This window comes from Pristiophorus japonicus, chromosome 4, assembly GCF_044704955.1.
Source record: "Pristiophorus japonicus isolate sPriJap1 chromosome 4, sPriJap1.hap1, whole genome shotgun sequence".
Lineage (NCBI taxonomy): Eukaryota > Metazoa > Chordata > Chondrichthyes > Pristiophoridae > Pristiophorus > Pristiophorus japonicus.
Genome location: NC_091980.1, coordinates 119,649,712 through 119,673,871, shown reverse-complemented (window position 1 = coordinate 119,673,871; position 24,160 = coordinate 119,649,712). Strand labels below are relative to the sequence as shown.

The window sequence follows — 24,160 nt, the reverse complement described above, 5'->3', positions numbered from 1 at the left end:
TAAAAACAGAGAGACAGACTATTATCTGAATGGTGACAGATTAGGAAAAGGGGAGGTGCAAAGAGACCTGGGTGTCATGGTACATCAGTCATTGAAGGTTGGCATGCAGGTGCAGCAGGCGGTTAAGAAAGCAAATGGCATGTTGGCCTTCATAGCAAGGGGATTTGAGTACAGGGGCAGGGAGGTGTTGCTACAGTTGTACAGGGCATTGGTGAGGCCACACCTGGAGTATTGTGTACAGTTTTGGTCTCCTAACTTGAGGAAGGACATTCTTGCTATTGAGGGAGTGCAGCGAAGGTTCACCAGACTGATTCCCGGGATGGCGGGACTGACCTATCAAGAAAGACTGGATCAACTGGGCTTGTATTCACTGGAGTTCAGAAGAATGAGAGGGGACCTCATAGAAACATATAAAATTCTGACGGGGTTAGACAGGTTAGATGCAGGAAGAATGTTCCCAATGTTGGGGAAGTCCAGAACCAGGGGTCACAGTCTAAGGATAAGGGGTAAGCCACTTAGGACCGAGATGCGGAGGAACTTCTTCACCCAGAGAGTGGTGAACCTGTGGAATTCTCTACCACAGAAAGTTGTTGAGGCCAATTCACTAAATATATTCAAAAAGGAGTTAGATGAGGTCCTTACTACTAGGGGGATCAAGGGGTATGGCGAGAAAGCAGGAATGGGGTACTGAAGTTGAATGTTCAGCCATGAACTCATTGAATGGCGGTGCAGGCTAGAAGGGCCGAATGGCCTACTCCTGCACCTATTTTCTATGTTTCTATGTATGTTTCTATGGAAGCACCCTGGTCCAGCGGGCTACTCGACCATGTAGCCTGAGCCCCTGGGACCAATGTGATCCCCCAGGGAGCGTGGCCACACACACACGGAGCATACCAGCTGCAGGGCCAGTGATCAGCAGACGGAAAAGGCACCACTACCGGTATCCTGCCCCTGATCGGCTCTACCTCTCTGGCCACCAGGGCCAGTACCGGGAGCAAGAGGCTAGCACCCTCCAGCTTTCCCAATGGGACCTGGGTTGACCAGGCTCCCACTATCACTGAAGGACAGCAAAAAGACACCGCAACACTCAAAGGAGGACAGGGAGGCCACACACTCCTGTGGCTCTGCCCACCACTAAGCAAAGGCCCCAAGACTCAGCCAGGTGAGCGATCCGAGCCCACCCAGCTGGCAGGGGGCGCAGCGCCGCTATCAGACAACCTGGACACAGACCGGTCACTCTGACACTCGTGTCCTCACTCACCTGCACCTACACAACCCAGGGGCAAGACTGTGAAACCACTTATGTACCTTACCTGTAAAATGTACTTGTTCCACTACTGCAGAACCCAAGCAGTGATGTAATTAATCCTCTGTTTTTTTTTGTTCTTTCTGTACATGTATGCACATGCAGGTGTTGAGCCACACAAATGGTCTATGTATGGTGGGGGGAAATGGATGTATGTAGCCATGGACACACGTGGATCACACCCAAAACCCACTCAATCCCCACTGCAACCTCAAACCGTCCACTGCTGACCATTTCCCAATGTTGTGGCAATAAGGACTTGGGGGTCAACAGGGAGAGAGCCTAGCCAAAGCATAGCCAAGGTGCAAGGTCTTTGGGTACTCAAGTCTAGGGCCAGAGCACACAATGCAAAGGCCAGTGGCACAAGACTTAGGGAAGAGTGATGTTATGAATGTATACTATAAGTATACTCCCTGTACACTCAATGTACAGTTACATAAGACCACTGGATGTACCTTCACACTGTATACACTATGCTTGTACCATCAGAGGGTACAACTGGTGGAGACCTAGGGGTCACCTGTACACAACAGGTAACCAGGTATAAAAGGGAGCTCACCATGCTGTACCCTCACTCAGGAGCTGTAATAAATGGACTAAGGTCACCACAGTTCAAGTACAATAACTTGCCTCGTGGAGTCATTACTAGAGTGCTTACAGACGCAATTACACGTTCTGCTGGCATCCCACCCCATGGCAAATGAGGCCGGGATGTTCCAGTGAGGGTGCTGGATGGAGTTTATCTTCCGCTTTCCCTGCCTGAAGCTCCTACATCAAGGGGGGGGAATGTCTGAGGGAGTTTCTGGGCTTTCCTGGGAAATTCTGCCCACTATACCACCTAATAGGCCCAACGGAACCCATTCCTGCTGAGAGCAGGAATATGTTTCCTTATGGGCCCAGTAAAGGCCCTAAAGTACCCCAGGAAAAGATATTCAATCCTGGAGGGGATTGGTTACCTTACAGCAACAAGCTGATCGCTCTTTCGATAGCTGAAGAGTACTGTGGTTCTGTTTCTGCGAGGCCCTACCCAGGCCTCCTTTGCTGCCTTGGAATGGCATGGCACCTTTCCAGTATTCTGGGTCTCCATTGTGGCAGGCGCCACTGATTGGCTGCTGGTGTCTTCAAGGGTCTATCAATGAGCCAACCACAAAATTTGAGGATAGGGTCTGCATCTTTGGGGAACGTTGGATTCAAGTCTCACATGTTTGGGCTGATGAGCGCTTGACACCAGAAGGGGAAAAGGCACCCTGGCTTGTTCGGTCAAGGTGAAATCATAGATCATAGAATCATACAGCCCAGAAGGAGGGCATTTGGCCCATCAGACATGACACTTGCCATGTTATTATGGATTTTCTGTGACTTACAAAGATAATTCCTTTGTAATTTGGCTTGGTGTCAAATTTATTTGTTTTGGCTTGTAACACTGCTATGAAGCACTTTGGGAAATTTTACTACATTAAAGGCGCTATATAAATAAAAGTTGTTGTTGTTGTTGAAAGTGCAATTGAAGAGTGAGCTTTGTGTATCCAGATATTTATATTTAACTAGTTACCTATCCCTTTTTGATCATTGATAGAACAGTCTAACCATTCTGATGTTTTCGACTGACAACAGTCCCGTGTGTCTGACATGAACAGGCCATGTGACATTGTCCATGTCAGATGTAATGTGGAGAGGGTGCCCTGCGGAGATGGTTCCCTTTGCTCAAGAGGAGCCGATTGGCTTTCATCATCTTGTGTTACCTGTTGGGAGAAGGTGCCCAAATGCCTAGGCCAATCAAGCACCCAACAACAAGCACTTTTTCTTTTTCCAGCATTGCCAACAGATCTAACATAGGCCTGAATCAAGCCCAGCCAGCTGGCCTTGCTCCAAGTCCCCTTCTGGAACCTCTTATCTGTCAATGCTTCAGGCCTGTGGAGAATGTTCAGTTCAAAGTTTCATGAGGGAACTTCAAAGTGTTGCGGAGGTCAGGCAAGCGATGAAAAAATAACACTAGCTTCACTTTCTGATTTATAAAATCTGTTAAAAGATTGTGGGTTGGGTAACATAACATTTCACACATAAAAGGTTCCTTTTATTTATTTCATCTGTACCTTTCACTTTTTTATTATTTTCTCACAGCGGTATGCCTTTGTGTTTACATTTTAAACCCAGTTTGATATCTGTGTAGTGCTCTCACACAGTCCTCCTGCTTCGATCCAGTTCCCTTGGCTTGAAGGATCACTACTGGCTCACCGCCCGATTAACTCCAGGGTAAAGCAGGAAGGGGTACAGGATTCAAAAAATCAGTTCTTTTTTTTAAATTCCAGTGAGACTGGGTTAGCACATTGATTGAACTTTCACCTTGGGTACCTTGGTTTGAATTTGGGTAGGCCCCAATTTTTGTCTCCGCACTAGCCTGTGTGCACAAGTTTATGGGCTGTAATTTATCGGGAACATTTGCAGCGGATCTCTTCTGTCGGATCTGTGCCCAGTTTGCGCTCCTGAAAATATCGGAGCCAGGAAGTTTCTGCCTGAAACGTTCCAGCGTGCATTACCCTGAGGGGGTCATCATGAACTTATATAATGAGCATCCGGGGTTACTAGGTGCTGAGATGTTGATGGAAGGTAAGTCAAAGGACCTTGTGTGGAGACGCATTCAACAGTTTTAAGCCATTGGTGCAATGTATATTTTTTTAAGTTCTGCTGCTACTTACATTTCCATAGGCCTTTGCATCAGTTATTATGAGGCCATTTTCTTTCCACCACCACCATTAATGCCAGCAATGGAAATTACCCTTCTTAAACTTAAGACCAAAGGAAAAACACCAGGCAGATCAAGCCACACGTATATAGGTATAGGTGAACATAGCTAGCTTTCAGCGAATTAGTGCATGCGGAGACTCCAATTTCCAAAGTGGGCGGTGATGGCATACTCAATAGCACAGAAATGTGAAGGCTGCGTTGGTCTTCAAAAACACACTAATCACTGTACCACAATGCGACATAAAAGACGGCAAGCCAGCATGATTAAAATGCCAGCATACCCACCTTGGCGGCACATCTTAAAATGCAACCAACCACACCTGCAGGTACTAGTGGCCCTTGTCTGCCAACCACTGTGGGGACCTGTCTTTGCAGGATCCAGGCCAGCAGGGAGGCAGATGCAGAGCTGGATGGGCACCTGTGGCACTCGAAACAAAAAATGCAGGGCTGGCACGGCCAGTGACCGTAACGGTCAGCTGTGGCCTTCAGCCTGCCTCCACCACCTTGCAGGCATACTGTCATACTGACCTGTGAGGTTGGTGCCATGGAGTGACAAACCACTCAACCACCTCACGCAACACCACCTCCAGTAACCGTACAATAAGGGGTCAGGCACTGGCTGCACCATTGCTTGCTTGCGGAATAGTGCCTGTATCTTACATCGTGCCTGTACCTTAAAATGACCCACAAGGTAATTTTCTGGCCTCACCACCAGGTGTGTGGCTCTGCACCCATCCAATTCCACACTTGAAGTTTTGAATAATAATGCAAATTAGCTGCCCCTAAGAAAATCCAGTGCTATTACTATACTGGTGATATTTGCACCAGTTGTTAACCTCTTTAAAATAAAGCTAGAACTTACATTTAAATGATGCCTGTCATGTCCTCAGAACCTGCAGACGTGCTTCACAGCCAATGAATTGTTTTTGAATTGCAGTCAGTCTTATTTGTCGGCAAAAACAGCAGCCAATTTGTGCACAGCAAAGACCCACAAACAGCAATAAGATAAATGACCAGTTAATTTGTTTTTCTTGGTGGTGTTTGAGATAAATGTTAGCCAGGACAGCAGGAGAACCTATCTCAAATAGTACTGTGAGATCTTTCTAGCTGAATAGACATTTGGGCCTCGGCCTAATAATTCATCCAAATGATGACACCTCTAACAATATAGCGTTCCCTCACTACTGTACTGAAGTGTCAGCCCAGATTATGACCTACATTAGCTCCTGGTCCACCATCACTTTGTTTTATAATTTTCACTCTTTTGTTTCTATCCCTCCCATCACAGTAACCTCCTCCAGCACGACAATCCTCCGAGAACTCTGCGTTCCTCCAACTCTGGCCTCTTGTCCATCCCCCACTTCCTTCACCCCACCATTAGGCAACAGTGCCTTCAGCTGTCTAATCTTTAATCTCTAGAATTCGCTCTCTAAACCTCTCTATCTCTCTACCTCTCTTTCCTCCTTCAAAACACTCATTAAAACCTACCTCTTTCCTGTCCTAATGTCTCCTCCTTTGGCTTGGTGTCAATTTCTGCCTGAATACGTTCCTGGGACGAGACTTGGGACGTTTTACTGCGTTAAAGGTGCTATATAAATGCAAGTTGTTGAATTTCCTCAGACCTTCTCCCGCTCTGCTGCTGTTACTCGGGGAAGTTCGGTGGAAAAGCCTTGAAGAAATGTTCCCCTATGTGTCCAAGTCCCTGGAGTGAGGCTTGAACCTATTCATGATTTACATCAGTGCACTAAAATCAATCCCATGGCATGAAAGTCAAGTCTCCTCTCAGAGTTGACCATGAACCCGCAGAGGTTGATCCAGGGGTTCAGCAAAGGTGCATGAAGGCATCTGGTGTTAGCGATGCACACCAGCAGATCCGGTGTGCACCAAGAGTGAGGATCATGGAAGTGAAATCCAAGGAACGAGAGTAGTGAAGCCCAGAGTAGGATGAAACGTAAATCCATGGGATCAGTGTAGGGGATGGAGCTGATCTGAGGAACATCTGCAGAGCAGCGAAAAGCACCGATTTGTGGGTATAGTTAATACTGAGGAAGACTATGACAAAATACACAGACAGTAACTTGCAGAAAGGGCGTGTCAATGGCAAATTAATTTCAATATAGATAAGTGTCAGGGCATTTTGGTAAGAAGATTAAGGAGGTCCTTAGAAAACAAGAGTCTAAATAGAATAGAGGAGCAAAGGGATCGAGGAGTACAGATTCACAAATCATTAAAAGTAGCGACACAGGTTAATAAGGCCATTAAAAATAAGCAAACCAAGAAGTAGGGTTTATATCTAGACAGATAGAATTGAAAAGCAAAGACGTTATGTTAAACTTGTATCGAACCTTGGTTAGACAATACTGTGCACAGTTCTGGTCTCCATATTATAAAGAATATAATGGCATTGGAAAAGGTGGCATTTTTTTGTCAAGGATGATACCGGAACTGAGAAATGACTGGGGATCTTTTTTTCTAAAAAAGAGAAGGCCGAGAGGAGACCTGATAAAGGTCTTTAAGATTGTGAAAGGGTTTCATAGGGTAGACATAGACAAGATGTTTCCACTGGTTGGAGAGACCAAAACTAGGGGCCATAAATATAAGATACTCACTAATAAATCCAATAAGGAATTCAGGAGAAACTTCTTTACCCAGAGAGTGGTGAGAATGTGGAACTCACTACCACATGGAGTAGTTGAGGCAAATAGCAGAGATACATTTAAGAGGGAGCTAGATGGACACATGAGGAAGAAAGGAATAGAGGGCTATGTGGTAAGGCCAAGATGAAGCAAGGTGGGAGGACACTCACGTGGAGCATAAACACCGGTATAGACCAATTGGGCCAAATGGCCTTTTCTGTGCTGTACGTTCTATGTAAGTCAAGATCAGTAGCAGCAGGAAAACTGGAGCTTTCTTCAATAACAGAAATTTCCAAATTATGAAAGATTTTGAGAGGGTAAACGGTGTCAGCCGTGGCTCAGTGGTAGAAGGTTGTGAGTTCAAGTTCCACTCTAGAGACCTGGGCACAACATTTAGGCTGATAGTCCAGTGCAGTACTAAGGGCAATGTCGGAAGGCAGTAAATAGAGACCTAGTCCACCATCTCCAGTGGACTATTTCGTAGAAGAGCAGGGGAGTTATCCCCGATGACCAAGCCAATATTTATGCTTCAACCAACATCACTGAAACAGATTTTCTGGTCATTATCGCAATGCTGTGTGTGGGAGCTTGCTGTACACAAATCAGCTGCCATATTGCCTACATTACAACAGTGACTACACTTCAAAAGTACTTCATTGGCTGTAAAGCGCTTTGGGGTGCCCTGAGATCGTGAAAGGTGCTATATAAATGCAAGTTCTTTCTTTCGAGCTTGCTTCTACGGGTTGGTAAAACAATAACAAGGGAGTATTCTGAGAATTATCATTAAAAGAATAAAATGAATCTCATAGAGGGTCATTAGAACATGAACCAGTGGCTATTGAGGCAGAATTTTATATCATGTAAAAGAGAATTGAATAAGTACTTGAAAAGGAAGATTATGAAATGGCAGGGAAATGGGACTGATGTAGCAAATTGCAGGTGAGGGGCTACCATCAGCTGTTTTGGGGATGTTGGCACACTGCCTACAATGGGATAATTTAATAGCTCGATGCTACCTCGTGCCCACATTCCTGACCAATGCATGCAGTGGGCAGAGCTCTGCACCTGGAGCCTAAATTCATTAAATTGCCCCTCATTACAATAATCACTGCACTCCAAACAAAAATTGAGAGAGAGAGATTTGAATGCAACGACTGCTGCCTTTTGCTGTTGCATTCATCTGGTCCCTTCAGTGACAGAGGCTGGTGACTGAGAGGATTTGTAAACAGACCAGTGGTGGGGGAGGGGAGGTGCCAGTCTCTGTGGGCCTGACGCACTGGCCTTCTCTAAATGGTTGAGAGTGAAGTGCGAAGCTGTGGGCCAACGCGGGGGGGCGGGGGAAAGAGAGAGAGCGAGAGAGAGAGCAGGGATAGAGTATAGTAAGCAGAACTCTAAATATCCGTGGGACCAGATCAACTAACTATAGTCTATTCTGATTAAAGGGAAGCTATTGTCTTTTTAAATTATTTTTGAAACACAGTTACCTTCCTTCATATCCTGCCTCAAAAGAAACTTTGTGTTCCTGTCTATCCCTGGTCCAGGACTTTCCCAATCTAGCAATATCTTTTGGTGTTCCTCACTCTGGGTTCAGGGCCAGAGTTGTAATGTGTAGCTGCTAAAATGGAGCTGTGTTTAGACTGCCCTCTTCCCTCCACAGTTTAAGTATTCCTGCGACAAAGTAGTTTATAGGCAGTATTCCAGGGTTTAATGTTGGATATATTGAGTTGGGGTTCATGCATAACTGACCATTTCCTATTGAACCAGAGTGTGCTTTCACATATCCAACATCGAGAGAACCGGGGATCAAACTGAGAACCCTTGTCACTCTTCTCTGGCTTTCTAGAACTTTCTGGAGCATATCACATGTCACCATATGATTCTCCTTGTCTGCAGTAGGCAGATTAAATATGCACTCTTATCAGACTGAAAAGCGGACTACATTTATTTAACATAGAACAGGTAAATGAACCGTATACAGTGCAAACACAATATATGTTACTGGATATTATGTATGCAACAATTTGCAACCAGCATTCTACCGCCACCAGAGGGCGCATCTGTTGGAGTCCCAAGGGATCCCAGCATCCCTTGGGAGCACTGTATATAAGCAGGCCTCCCATGCTGTGCCAGCACTCTGGAGTCAGAATAAAGAGACTAAGGTCACACTTACTCAAGTCTACAGTACTCAGTCATGTTGCTTTATTTGAGACACAACAAATAATGGCAATGAGTAATAGATAACGAACCATTACCCGAAAATGCAGAGAACAGTTGGTATCCTGGAGAAATTCTCAGAAGGTGACGATTGGGAAGCCTTCGTGGAGCGACTCGACCAATACTTCGTGGCCAACGAGCTGGAAGGGAATGTAAACGCTGCCAAACGAAGGGCGATCCTCCTCACTGTCTGCGGGGCAACAACCTATGGCCTCATGAAGAATCTTCTTGCTCCGGTGAAACCAGCAACAAAATTGTATGAAGAACTGTGCACGCTGGTCCGGGAGCACCTAAATCCGAAAGAGCGTTCTGATGGCAAGGTATCGATTTTACACGTGTCAACGGTCTGAAGGCCAGGAAGTGGCGAGCTACGTTGCCGAACTAAGGCACCTTGAGGACATTGCGAATTCGATGGATTTCTGGAGCAAATGCTAAGAGACTTTTTTGTGCTTGGCATTGTCCATGAGGTTATCCTTCGCAAACTACTGACTGTTGAAACACCGAACCTGAGAAAAGCCATAACGATAGCCCAGGCATTTATGTCCACCAGCGATAACACCAAACAAATTTTTGCAGCATAAAAATGCAAAGTACTGTACACAAAATAACGTCATTTTCAGGCAGGAATGTATATGGCAGAATGTACACACCTGCAGCTGCACGACCTCAGATGACTCCGAGTCCATCATCAAATGTGAATGCGAAGCAATTAACACCTTGTTGGCACTGCAGAGATGATCATCGAGCTTCAAACACTATGCGTGCAAAGGCTGTGGAACAATGGGACACCTCCAGCGAATGTGCAGACGAGCTGCAAACTCTGCAAACCACCACGTTGCAGAGGAAGACCGATCCATGGCGGATCAACCTGGACTAGAGACTTGAACTGAGGAGGCAGAAGTGTACGGGGTACAAACCTTCACCACGAAATGTCCACCGATCATGTTAAAAGTTGAACTGAACAGAATTCCGGTATCCATGGAACTGGACACGAGTAACGAATTAGTCTATCATGAGCAAAAAGGCCTTCGAGAGGCTGTGGTGCAACAAGGCACAAAGGCCCAAGCTGAGCCCTAATCATACCAAGCTGAGAATTTACACTAAAGAGCTGATCCCTGTAACTGGCAGTGCAGCAGTAAAAGTCTCCTATGATGGAGCGGTGCATGAACTACCACTAGCGATTGTACCAGGAGAAGGCCCCATACTGTTCGGCAGAAGCTGGCTGGGAAAAATCCGTTGGAACTGGGATGACATCCGAGCGCTTTCATCCGTCATCAACAACGCCTCATGTGCCCAGGTTTTGAACAAGTTCCCGTCATTGTTTGAGCCAGGCATCGGAAATTTCTCTGGAGCGAAGGTGCAGATCCACTTGGTTCCCGATACACGACCCATCCACCACAAGGCAAGGGCAGTGCCATACATGATGCGAGAGAAAGTGGAGATTGAGCTGGACAGACTGCAACGAGAGGGCATCATTCCGCCGGTTAAGTTCAACGAGTGGGCCGGTCCGATTGTTCAAGTTATCAAGGGCGATGGCACAGTCAGAATTTGTGGGGACTATAAAGTAACAATTAACCGTTTTTTGCTGCAGGACCAGCACCCACTACCCAAGGCAGGCGATCTATTTGCGACGTTGGCAGGAGGGAAGACGTTCACCAAGTTGGACCTGACCTCGGCCTACATGACGCAGGAGCTGGCAGAATCTTCGAAAGGCCTCACCTGCATCAACATGCACAAAGGTCTGTTCATCTACAATAGATGCCCGTTTGGGATTCGATTGGCCGCGGGTATTTTTCAAAGGAACATGGAGAGTCTGCTAAAGTCGGTTCTGTGCACTGTGGTTTTCCAGGACGACATACTGGTCACAGGTCGGGACACCATCAAACACTTGCAGAACCTTTAAGAGGTTCTAAGTTGGTTCGATCGCGTGGGACTCACATTGAAATGCTCGAAGTGTGTTTTTCTGGCACCAGAGGTCGAGTTCTTGGGGAGAAGAATCGTGGTAGACAGCATCAGACCCACCGACGCCAAGATGGAGGCCATCAAGAACGCGCCGAGACCACAGAACGTGATGGAGCTGCGGTCTTTCCTGGGGCGCCACAATTATTTTGGTAATTTCCTACCCGGGTTAAGCACCTTGCTAGAACCTCTACACGTTGCTGCGCAAGGGAGATGACTGGGTATGGGGGAAATCACGAGACTGCTTTTGAGAAAGCCAGAAATCTGTTATGTTCCAACAAACTGCTTGTTCTGTATGACCCATGTAAACGTTTAGTGCTAGCTTGCGATGTGTCTTCTTACGAAGTTGGGTTGTGTTACAACAAGCAAACGAATCGGGAACATTGCAACCGGTCGCTTATGCATCCAGGAGTTTGTCCAAGGCCAAAAAGGCTTACAGCATGATTTGAAAAAGAAGCTCTGGCAAGCGTTTACGGGGTGAAAAAAATGGACCAGTATTTGTTTGGGCTCAAGTTCGAGTTAGAAACTGACCATAAGCCGCTCATATTGCTATTCTCAGAGAGCAAAGGTATTAATACCAATGCCTCTGCTCGCATCCAAAGATGGGCGCTCACGCTGTCTGCATATAACTATATTATTCGCCACAGAGCAGGCACAGAGAACTGCGCTGATGCTCTCAGTCGGCTACCATTGCCCACCACCAGAGTGGAAATGGCGCAGCCTGCAGACTTGCTCTTGGTGATGGATGCATTTGAAAGCGAAATGTCACCCGTAACGGCCCGCCAGATCAGGACCTGGAGCAGCCAGGATCCTTTACTGTCCCTTGTAAAAAAAAAACCTGTGTCCTCCATGGGAGCTGGTCCAGCGTCCCAGCAGAGATGCATAAAGAGATTAAGCGGTTCCAGCGGCGCAAAGATGAAATGTCCATACAGGCGGACTGTCTTTTGTGGGGTAACCGCGTGGTTTTTCCCAAGAAAGGCAGGGAAACGTTTATACGCGACCTACACAGTACCCACCCAGACATAGTAATGATGAAAGCTATAGCTAGATCCCATGTGTGGTGGCCCGGCATCGACTCAGATTTGGAGTCTTGTGTGCGCCAATGCAACACTTGCTCTCAACTGAACAATGCACCCAGGGAGGCACCGCTAAATTTGTGGTCATGGCCCTCCAAACCGTGGTCTAGGATCCATGTTTACTTCGCTGGCCCGTTTCTAGGCAAAATGTTCTTGGTTGTTGTGGATGCTTATTCAAAATGAATTGAGTGTGTAATAATGTCTGTAAGCACGTCCATTGCCACCATCGAAAGCCTACGAGCCATGTTTGTCACGCACAGCCAGCCTGATGTCCTTGTCAGCGACAATGGGCCGTGCTTGATCAACGCTGAATTCAAGGAATTCATGACCCACAATGGGATCAGGCACGTCACATCTGCCCTGTTCAAGCCTGCATCTAACGACCAGGCAGAACGGGCAGTCCAAACCATCAAGCAAAGCTTGAAGTGCGTGTCAGAAGACTCTCTGCAGACCCGCCTGTCCCAAGTCCTGCTCAGCTACTGCACAAGACCCCACTCGCTCACCGGGGTTCCCCCTGCCGAACTGCTCATGAAAAGGGAACTCAAAACAAGGCGCTCTCTAGTCCACCCTGATCTTCATGATCATGTTGAGGGCAGGCGACATCAACAAAGCATGTACCATGATCGTGCCAATTTGTCATGCGATATTGAAGTCAATGACCCTGTATATATACTCAACTATAGGCATGATCCCAAATGGCTTGCTGGCACTGTCATAGCCAAAAAAAGGGAGTAGGGTGTTTGAGGTCAAACTTGCAAATGGACTAACTTGCAGAAAGCATTTGGACCAAACCAAACTGCGATTCAGAGAGAGCCACGAACAACCTGAAGAGGACACCACCAACTTCGACCCTCCGATACACACACAAGTGGCAACCGACAATATGGTTGACCACGAAGCTGAACTCATCATCCCCAGCAGCCCAGCAAGGCCAGCTGCACAGCAGCCCAACGAAGGCTCAACCAACTCACCTGCACCTGTGTTTGTACCGAGACGATTGACTAGGGAGCGGAAAGCCCCAGATCGTCTCACCCTGTAAATAAGTGTACTATTGGCTTTGGGGGGGTGGGGACGGAGTGATGTTGTGTATGCAACAACTTGTAACCAGCATTCTACCGCCACCAGAGGGCGCATCTGTTGGAGTCTCAAGGGATCCCAGCATCCCTTAGGAGCAGTGCATATAAGCAGGCCTCCCATGCTGTGTCAGCACTCTGGAGTCAGAATAGAGAGACTAAGGTCACACTTACTCAAGTCTACAGTACTCAGTCACATTGCTTCATTTGAGACATAACACTGTATTTGTAGAGTATCATTCTGCTCAGTATATGATAAAAATAACAAGAATGCATCTCTTGAGATGTCTCTCAACGTAACATTGATCATGAAGAACAGCTTGCTCACTTCTTGCGTGGCGAAATACAGCCATGGATTTGGAGTAGCCAGGTCCTTCTGCTAGCTTCTACCTGAGAGTTACAGGTTTTCCTGACCACAGAGCTGTCCATCAAAGAGCTCTTTCTCTCTCTGCCATCCTTCTCTGCCTGTTTCTCTCCCTTTCTTGCCTCTCTATATGCTGTTTCCATGGTTCTTTCAGGTCCTCGACCTGAAACGTTATCTCTGTTTCTCTCTCCATAGATACTGCCTGACCTGCTGAGTATTTCTAGCATTTTCTGTTTTTATTCCATGGTTCTTCATTGTCTATGATCATGTGCCTGCTCTCATTTTCTCCCTACTGTCTTTCACTCTAGCAGTGACCCAAGCTTTCCTTGTTGGGCCTACTCCTGCTCCTCTGTGCCCCACAAAGGTGAGGTTTAAACGCTCCCGACAGGGCTCCCGCTGGGTGTCTGTTGGGTTTTACTGAGCGGAGCATCCGTGCCTCAGTAGTCAGTAAAAATCACATCGGGGCCTGAATTACGTCATGTGACCCCGATTTACAGGTGTCTCGGAGGCTCCGACCTGAGTCAAGTGGACATTTGAACTGTTTAAGAAAATAATGGTGTTAAAATGGCCACCGGTCTAGAAAAGAGCGGTAACTCTATCATTTGGAGTTTAGCTCCTATTCCACTCAACTTCTGACAGTTAAAATTTCCCCTTGTGCGCCTGAGTTTTTTTTCCTTCTGCTTTCCCTTTCTTTCTCTGCCTGCCTTCTCTCATCTCTCGCATGCTCTTTCTCTCTCTCTCTCTCTCTTTCCTCTTCCCCTTTTCTTTGACTTCACACCACTCCTTGCCTTTTGCTACAAGCCTTTTCCCACACTCATAGCTCAGGTCCTCGCTGCATAGACCCTGATATAATGAGCAATGTGGCCCCCCCAAGGGTGGGAATGATATGCAGCCTCACAGGTCTGCGATTGCCCAGATACATACCAAATGAGAAGGTTTAATAACACCTTGCAGTTATATAACGCCTTTAACGTAGTAAAAACATTCCACGGCACTTCACAGGAACGAGTATGAAACAAAATTTGACATCGAGCCACATAAGGAGATATTACATCAAAGTTAGAGATGTAACAGGTTTTTAAGCAAGTGTAGTGGCAGGGAACAGGGGAAAGTCTGTTCTTACCACCCCTTAACTTTTTCCAGTTCTAACAAAGGGTCATCGACCTGAAATGTTAACTCTGTTTCTCTCACTACAGATGCTGCCCGACCGGCTGAGTATTTCCAGCACTTTCTGGTTTTATTTCAGATTCCAGCACCCGCAGTATTTTGCTTTTGTAAGGAGATATTCAGATAGGTGGCAAAAAGCTTGGTCAAAGAGCTAGGTTTGAAGGAGCGACTTAAAGGAAGAAAGGGAGTAGGAAAGACAGAGCGGTTTAGAGAGGGATTTCCAGAGCTTTAGGGCTTTGGCAGCTGAAGGCATGGCCGCCAATGGTGGAACATTAAAAAATCGAGGATGCACAAGAGATCAGAATTGGAAAAGCGCAGAGATCTCTGAGGCTTGAAGGATTGGCCTGGAGGGGAGTTTGAGACGGCATTTTGCCCTCGCTCCCTGTGAGAGACGCGGTGATCCGAGTTAGGGGAGAATGAAGCTGGCGACTTGGGTGTGCATGTAGGCAGCGAGCTCCCAATTTTCAGACTGTAAGAGGATCTGAAAACATGAGGAATTAGGAGAAATATTATCGTTGGATCAAGATGATGGATGAAAGTGTTATGCCTGGCTTGGGAATTCTAAATCATATGAGGAAAGTGGAAATGATTTGATATATCGGAATTCCATTCTGGGATTATGTAGGAATTATACTTGGAACAGAACTGTATTTATCAGGCACGGACTGAAGAAATAAATAATCTTGAACAAGGAGCTGGCAGAAGAAAGAATTCTAAATAAAATCTTTGTTTTTATTATTATTTTACTGATTTTTGCTTCCTGTATATTTTTTTTCTTTCATTTTTTTCCATTTGCAAAACAGCCCAATTCATGTTCGGAAGAGGAAAGACACCCTTTTTTTTTTAAAAAAAAAGGTCTTTGCTTCCCTTGCTAGCTCAGTTGGTAGATGCATTTCCCTGCTGTAGTATTAAGCGGTAGAGTCCAGAAGTCGCCCGGTTGGTCAGCCATTATGTGGCTGCTGTCTGGGACTTCATCTCGAAATTCCTTCACCTTGTCACCTCCCTTCCTGTTTCCAAAAGCTTCTAAATAAAAACCCCTTCTCTTTGACTGACTGTGCTTTCAGTTCCATCCCCCAGCTCCTTTCCCTTTCTCCCCTCTTGACCAGCGTTTGCTGTTTTTCTCCACTCTGTACAGTACTGTTGAGAGTCCATTCTATACACGGCGAATGTTGTAGAAATGTAAATCATCACTCTGGTCCGTGCTGCGTTTTCCGATCTCAGTGAATTGACAGTACAATTAGCCTCAGCACTCCGAGGGTGGGAGTGGGGGGTTCCCAGAGCCGACTGCTAACCAGCAATCTCTGCTGGAAAATCAACATGTGCTGATTTAGGGCAGGGGACATGATCGGCCTCAATTGTAATGCTCACCTTGGTTGAATAGCACACTGTCAAACCTCACACATGGAGAATGGCTGCTTGGACAAAGTATCTCTGGACCACCAGCACCTATGGAAGCCTAGAACAGGAAGAGTCAGCACCGGTTGGGAAAAGGAGAGAAAATGGAAAGTAACATTTAAAGAAAAGGGATCAATGACAGTGATTTAGGCCTACTGTCACAAAATCCCGGGAATTATTTTAATTTTAGTTTCACCCCCCCACCCCCTGCAAAAATAAATGATCGTTCATTAACAAACTATCTTCACAAATGATTCATTCACATCTCAAGTGAAAATAAGAGGTTGCTGTTTGGAATGAGCTGGTAACGCAACAGGAAATGATTTGAATAGATGTGATGGTGCAGAAGCTTCCAAGGTACACACTTGCCAGGTCTCTGGCATTGGAACATTCCAACATAAATGCAGCAAAGGAACCTCCAGGGAGGGGAAAGTCAGAACTGGGAACGCAAAGAATGAAGCGTGAGGCAGGAAGAGTGCGGGCATCGCCACTTCCAAAAAATACAGACTTGAAGCTGAAATCCATTTCAGTAAAACATCACATGATGTTTTCACTTTCCGTTAACCTTTGCCCTGCTGAATAAATAGGAGTGTGTATGGATGGTTGGCACAGCAAATGCTGTGAGAAGCACTTTATGATCCAGGATAATGTATCACTGTTGTGCACAAAAATGCCTTTTTTTTCATTTTTAAAAAAAAGAAATTGGGTGGGTGGTCATATTTAAGTGTGAATGCTGACCCTTCACCTCCAGTAGCTGTGTTTAAATCCAAAGCAGACGGAGTGAATATGTTAGAACTGTAAACATCGCCCATCCCAGCAGGGAGCTGCGAATTGGGCCTACAGAGTTCTGATCCTCTCCCACTGGGAGCATGATTCTGGGAAGGTAAAACATTACTGGGCAAATTGATAAACCGAGTGCCCTTTCACATGTACACCCTTGGTTTGAGGTATGAAGCCCTCTGGTTGTTTCGACACAGCAGTGTTTTCCTGATGCCCTAATCAGCTAAGTAGAAACCCCAAATCTACAGGCACCGCTATCCCCGTCTTCTCTTCTGCAATCACAGAAATTACAGCACAGACAATCAACCCACATATACAAAGCAAGCATGCAATGTGTGCACAAAATCACACTCTCACACGCGTACACACATCCACCCACGCGTGTATTCATGCACGCACAAAACCTCCAGTCTCTCCTATTTTATAACGGACTGGCACTGTATGGAGTGTGTGCTTTCACATCTAGGAGCTAAGCTCAAATCCAGTTTGGATAGAGCGAAAGAAGAACTCTTTCGCACTAATTCGGAGTGGGTGGCATGTGTGTTAGGACAGTGTGGATGGTGATGGTACATGTGGCCTTTTGATTGCCATTATCTGATGTGGCGCTCAGGTGTCTGGTCAAACCAGGGCAATTCATATCGTACTACAGAAATTGTTCTTTAGTCACAGCACAGTGTCACATGTTAGATTAATGTTGTAGAGAGCATATACTATAGTGCACATGGTACATAGTGGTAGTGGATGAGCTTTAGTTGTGCATGACGCTGGAGACTGATTCCAGATAATGAAAATGGTTTCACTCTTTGCCTGCTGTTTCAGTGGTGGGTTTTAGTTCTGGCACCAGAGCTTGGGAGCTTCCATTTAGAATGGGGTTTGTGGCAGATGCTTTGTGTACGAACTATGTGCGAGGAGTGAGGAGTCTAGTTGATGTGTTGACCTACGATGGGTCATTAACAGGGTCCATATTTCAAAAAGTTTCCAGTTCAGGCTGGGGCAGGACATGAATTTCTCAAACAGGCCTATTCCCTATTGTGTCTCAATCCATATTAAGTGATCACTTCAATGAAGTGGTCCGATCATCTGCAGTTAGGCCTTTTTTGGTCAGGCTGTAGGGGTGACACTGTGTTGCCCCAGTATCACTAGACTGAAACATTAAAATATTATGCCAAGTGCCACCGGGCACCACTAATATAATAACTACACCATAATAACCAGGCTCAATCCAGCAACAGAACACAAGTAACTACTACTACTTTGGTATGACGGGAAAAGCTTATAATGAGATGTCTAATTAAATTATAATGGTGTTGTGACTATTAATAAGACACTCTCTATATTCGGAGGTGCCTCCCGGTCGCGGAAGGTCTCGGGCATACCAGTGGATACAGCATGCTCCATGCCCAGGGCCACCCAGGCACGGGCAATACCACGGAAGAGAGGCAGGAAGCAGAGCGACCCTCTCCCCATGTATCCTGCCCTTCCCGGACCTATAAACTGCTGGTTTAGCAAGGCCCAGGAGCCGTCTGCAGTTGGGAGGAAACTCGAGAGCCGAGCTACTTGAAATTAATGAGCTGACGTCAGTTTTATGACCTTCTCTGTCATTTCACGCCGGCTTCCATTTGTACCGTTACTGACTGCTGACTTTTTAAACATCTGTGTCCAGGTCCTCCGAGGATTTCTAAGAAAGTGATGAGCCGGCAGCCAGTGAAGCTCGGCCGCACGATCAGGTTGGCCTGTCCGGTGGAGGGCGATCCTCCACCGCTGACCATGTGGATCAAAGATGGACGCACCATCCACAGTGGCTGGACGAGGTTCCGAGTCCTTCAACATGGTCTCAAAATCAAGGAGGTGGAAGTGGAGGATGCAGGAGTTTACGTCTGCAGAGCCACAAACGGGTTTGGCAGCATCCATCTCAACTATACCCTCATCATCATCAGTAAGTATGCTAGTGACCTTTGACCCCCGCCTTTGTTGGAATCGTTCATTTTTTTCCAGTTGTGTAAAAGTTCACACACTTTGTCAGGTCCTGGTACAACATCTTGGGTGATAGCATACTGGTTCCATAATACTTGCCAATACTTGCACTGAGTGGCTCGCAAAAGAAATTTCTTGCATCTATACTGAGTCTTTCTCATACTCGGGACGTCCCAAAGCGCTTCACAACCAATGAATTACTTTTGAAGTGTAGTCACTGTTGTACTTGTTGGCGGCCCTTAACTGTCAGGAGTTGGATAGGATATTTCAACTTACAAAGTGGCCACCTTTTCTCTTGTATAAGCTCCACATAACCAGGACATTTTCCCGATGAACATTGCAAAGCACCCTGGAAGCAGGTCTCCAGTTCTTCCAAATCAGCTAGGGGAAGGTTTTTTGCCACAGGGGGACAATGGGAGGTATAAATAAAGGACAAAATGAAAGAGAATGACCAAGATAAGGTAAGATCATTGCCTCGGTTGGGTGTTAGGTTAACATGCACACTAGAAGATGCTCCAAGGCAGAAGTTACTGGATCCCCTCCCAGCATGGAGCCTTGCTAGACTCAAACACATGACGTAGAATTGGGACAAGAATGTTGTAGCTATCTCTGACTCTCGTTTTGTCCCTGTATTCGTATCTCAACATATTTTTCTTTTACCAGTTTTCTCCTTCCCTCTCCCGAAGGTGCTGACTCTTCCCGGAGTGTGCCAGTTCCATGGGTGCCTGCCACCCTTCAGTACCTCATTCAGAGGCCCGTCGTTTATGTATGACCCTCCACAATTGGTATCAGCACGTTATTTGACCGTGGAGGCACAGCACAGCCGAGCCCAATCCTGTAGTCACCTAGCACCCACAAATACCAACGCTCCAGTACAGAGTGTATAGCAATCAGGGGCAGGACCCGGGCTCAATTTATTGTCTCCCCAGCCCAGAGACACTGAAGCTATAATCAACTCTGAGGTTGAACATGGGACTTAACTGACCATACAATTATAGAAGGTTATAGCACCGAAATAGGCCATTTGACTATCCAGTTTGTGCAGGTTCAATTGGTCTGCCATTTCTTTGTTCCCCATTATAAATTCTCCATTACCGAACAAAAATCTTTCGATCTCTGCCTTGAAAGCTCCAATTGATCCATCATTCACTGCCTTTTTGGGGAGAGTTCTAGATTTTTACTAATTTGTGTCAAAAATGCATCGTGATTTTGCTTCTAAGTGGTCTAGCTCTAATTTTAAGATTATGACCTCTCATTCTTGATTCCATCATCAGGAATAGTTTCTCTCTCAAATCTTTTTTTATCATTTTAAACATAGATTTTATTAATGTTTAAAATTTTGAAATAAAATAAAGTGGCATTTGGGATACGAACAGACCAATAGACCATCACTTCCCCAAAAGCTCATTCTGCATCTGTCAGCCCACCAATTCTCACCCGTTTAAATGAATGGGTGGAAAATCGCACAGAGGCGAGTCCAGAAGTGGAGAATCCGAGCCCTCCTGTTTAGTGTTGCTGAGGTAATCTCATCCATTATAAAACCAACTCTTGACTTACCACCAAACCTTTTGTCTTCAAAAATAGTATACTTGGTGCTGAATTATTTAATAAGCCATTGTTCGAGTACCAATCGGTTCCGATTCTGCAGTGGTACTGTGCAATAGGTGCTATATACAAAGTATTTGCTTTTATAGACACCATCACCCTGCTAGATAGATGAGTAACACAGACACGGAGATTGAAAAGGATCCACGGCTACAACACAGGGCAAGAAACCACAGATCAACAGAGAGCAAGTGAACCACAGATATACATAGAGGGGTTAGAGAGAGAAAACACAGACTGAGGTAGGAGGATGTTACAGATACCAATGGTGGTAGAGAGGGAGAAAACAGCAGGGGGAAAAAGTAATGGTGAATGAAGATAGAGTAAAAGAAAAAGCGAAAGTAAAAGATACATGGAGGGACAGAAGGAGAAAAACACAAAGCACGAGGGAAAGAGAAAACAAATAGAGAGAGAGAAACTACAGATGGAGAGGGAAAGAAAAAGAAAACTGCAGATAGAGAGTGTGAGAGAAAATACCACATGGCTAGAGAGAGAGAAAAGTACAGATGCAAAAAGGGGAGGAGAAAGAGGGAAAAAAAACCAGACACACACACTGCGTATATTCTCGGTCAAGGATTCGTATGCTGCTTTATCAAGCTGTAAAATATAGAAACGAGTTAATTTTGCTCATGAGTATCTGAACTGCGCTGATTTTCATCCACATACACAGACTGTCCTCCCACAAAAAGTGGGCCTTTTGCAACAATCTCTGATGGTTTGATGAGTAGGATTGAAGTAAATTATGTGCGAGTGACTCTGGTGCCCGCACCTCTCAAAGAGTTAATGGGGCTGGACTACATGAAGAATGTGTATTATTTTTCCCAGATTGAGGAGGGGGGAGAAGATTTATTCAGAGATAACCATCTGGTAAACACAGTACAGTATTAAAAAGAATGGAAAATGCAGCAACGTTTTAAACAGATTTTGAAGTAACAAAACATCTTGTATTTGTGGATTTATCTTCTCCTGTTGGGAACAGTTGTGCAGTGATTTGCTCAGCTTTGACTGATAGCCAAGGGAAGGAAATGGGCCCACAGTCCTCAACCTTTCCATTTTTAAATTATCCCCAGAGCTACATTTAGGGGGAAATGGACTGAAAGTCTCAGTGTGTTTACTGAAAGTGGAGCAAGTTTTTTTTTCAAGGAATGCTTGCGGAGTGGGACAAGATCACAGAAAGTGTGCCTGGGAGGCTTTTTCTCAGTGACTGTCAGCTCTTCGAGTTAAACTGCATTTAAAGTTCATTGTCTTCAGTGTTCTGGCATCCCACAGTCTGCTTCAATCTTCAGCCTTTTAAAATCATCATCTCACTGTTTTCAACCTGGCATGTGGGCCTTAACCCTTCAACCCGGGGTTCGCAATAAAACCAACTCCAGCACATTTTATTTGATGTGATTATTTTGTATATGGATGCATCATAGGAAATAAAGTGAACCTTTTTGACCTAAGCTTTACTTCAGGGAGATATGTTTGAAGGTCAGGAAAAGAGAGAAAATACCTACAGTCTGGCTTTGGATTTGGATCCAAATCATTGATCTGAGTTTTACAAAACCTGCAAATCAAAATAACAAACGAACAGGAGTAGACAATTCAGCTCCTCTAGCCTGTTCCACCATTCGATTAGATCATAGCTGATCTGTGCCTAAACTCCTTTTACCCACTTTAGTGCCGTAACCCTTAATATCCTTGCCTAACAAAAATCTATCAATCACAGTTTAGAAATTTTCAATTAACTGCACCTCAACGTTTTTGGGGAAGGGAGTTCCAGATTGCCATTATTCTTTGTGTGCCTAGCTCTAATTTTCAGGTTATACCCCCTTGTTCTGGGCTCTCCCACCAGAAGAAATAGTTTCTCTCTATCTACTCTATCATATCCTTTACTCATCTTAAACACCTCAATTAGATCATAGGAACAGGAGTAGGCCATTCAGCCCCTCGAACCTGTTCTGCCATTCAGTGAGATCATGGCTGATCTGCGACCTAACTCCGTATTCCCGATTTTGGCCTATATCCTAGGATTACATAGGATATACGGCACAGAAACAGGCCATTCGGCCCAACCAATCCATGCCGGCGTTTATACTCCACTTGAGCCTCCACCCGTCTTCCCTTAACTAAATCTATCAGCATAACCCTATATTCTCTTCTACCTCATATGCTTGTCTAGCCTCCCCTTAAATGCACCTATACTATTTGCTTCAACCACTCCCTATGGTAGTGAGTTATACATTCTCACCACTCTTTGGGTAAAGAAGTTTCTTCTGAATGCCCTACTGGACTTCTTGGTGACTATCTTATATTGATGGCCTCTAGCTATGCTCTTCCCCACAAGTGGAAACATTCTCTCTCTATCCACTCTATCAAAACCTTTCATAATTTTAAAGACCTCTATTACGTCACCCTCTCAGCCACCTTTTTTCAAGAGAAATGACCCAGCTTGTTCATCCTTTCCTGATATGTATACTTCGCATTTCTGGTATCAACCTTGTAAATCTTCTCTGCAGCCTCCAGTGCCTCTATTTCCTGTATGTAATATGACGACCAGAACTGTATGCAGTTCTCTTAAGTGTGGTCTAACCAAGGTTCGATACAGGTTCAGCATAGCTTGCCTGCTTTTCAATTATATCCTTCTAGAAATAAACCCTAGTGCTTGGTTTGCTTTTTTTATGGCCTTGCTAACCTGTGTTGCAACTATCAGCGATTTGTGTATTTGTACTCCGAGATCCCTTTGTTCCTTTACTCTGTCTAGACTTGCACCCTCCAAGTAATAAGTGACCTCCCTATTCTTCCTACCAAAATGTAATACCTCTCATTTATCTGTGCTGAACTTCATTTGCCAATTATATGCCTATTCTGCAAGTTTATTAATGTCCTCCTGTAATTTGTTGCAATCCTCCTCAATATTGACTATCTCTTCCCAATTTGGTGTCATCCACAAATTTAGAAATTGTGCTTTTGATTCCACAGTCTAAATCATGAATATAAATTGTGAGCAACAGTGGTCCCAGCACTGATCCTTGTGGAACACCACTACCCACCTTCTGTCACTGTGAATAGATACTTTTACCCCTACTCTTTGCTTTCTGTCCTGAAGCCAGCTAGTTATTCTTTCTGCTACTTATCCCTGATTCCACATTCCCTGACCTTATTCATCAGTCTATGTTGGGGTACCTTATCGAAGGCCTTTTGAAAATCTAGAAAAATTACATCTACTGCATTACCATTGTCTACTGTCTCTAATACCTCTTCAAAATATTCAATGAGGTTGGGCAAGTAAGACTTTCCCTTTTGAAATCCATGCTGACTATTCATTATTATATTTTTGGTTTCTAGATCTTCTATTTTCTCCTTTAGTAGGGATTCCATTATTTTTCCTACCACCTAGGTTAAGCTAACTGGTCTATAATTCCCTGGACATGTTCTATTCCCCCTTCTTAAATATCGGTATTACGTTGGCTATCTGCCAGTCCTCTGGTACTACATCTTTCTCTAACAAATTATTAAATATGTGTAGTAATGCTATCTTTTCCCTAGATCCGGACCAGGGGTTTTATCCTCTTTGAGTTTGATTAGTTTATTTAATATATCCTCTCTTTTTATTTTAAACACTCTTATCTCATTACTAATCTCATCATCCAATGTCATGCTCATGTGTTCTATCTCCCTAGTAAATACTGAAGCAAAATAATTATTAAATATTTCTGCCATCTCTCTATTGTTACCTGTGGTGTTATCCTGGCTATCCCTTAATGGCCCTATTCCCATCCCAATCTTTTTTTTTATTGATGTACCTATAAAAATATTTTACTATTTTGTTTTGTGCTCCCTTAATATCTTTGGTTAACAGAAAGCTATCAATCTCCAATTTA

At 45.0% G+C, this 24,160-nt stretch overlaps 1 protein-coding gene across 1 annotated transcript in view; it reads left to right on the top strand.

Annotated features, from left to right (window-relative positions):
- LOC139262158 (fibroblast growth factor receptor-like 1) overlaps positions 1 to 24,160 on the top strand; it is a 146,822-nt gene that overhangs the window by 55,877 nt on the left and 66,785 nt on the right. Inside the window, exon 2 of the mRNA XM_070877301.1 lies at positions 18,379 to 18,651. Within this exon, the coding sequence (XP_070733402.1) occupies positions 18,379 to 18,651 (273 nt within the window). The remainder of the gene's footprint in view (positions 1 to 18,378; positions 18,652 to 24,160) is intronic.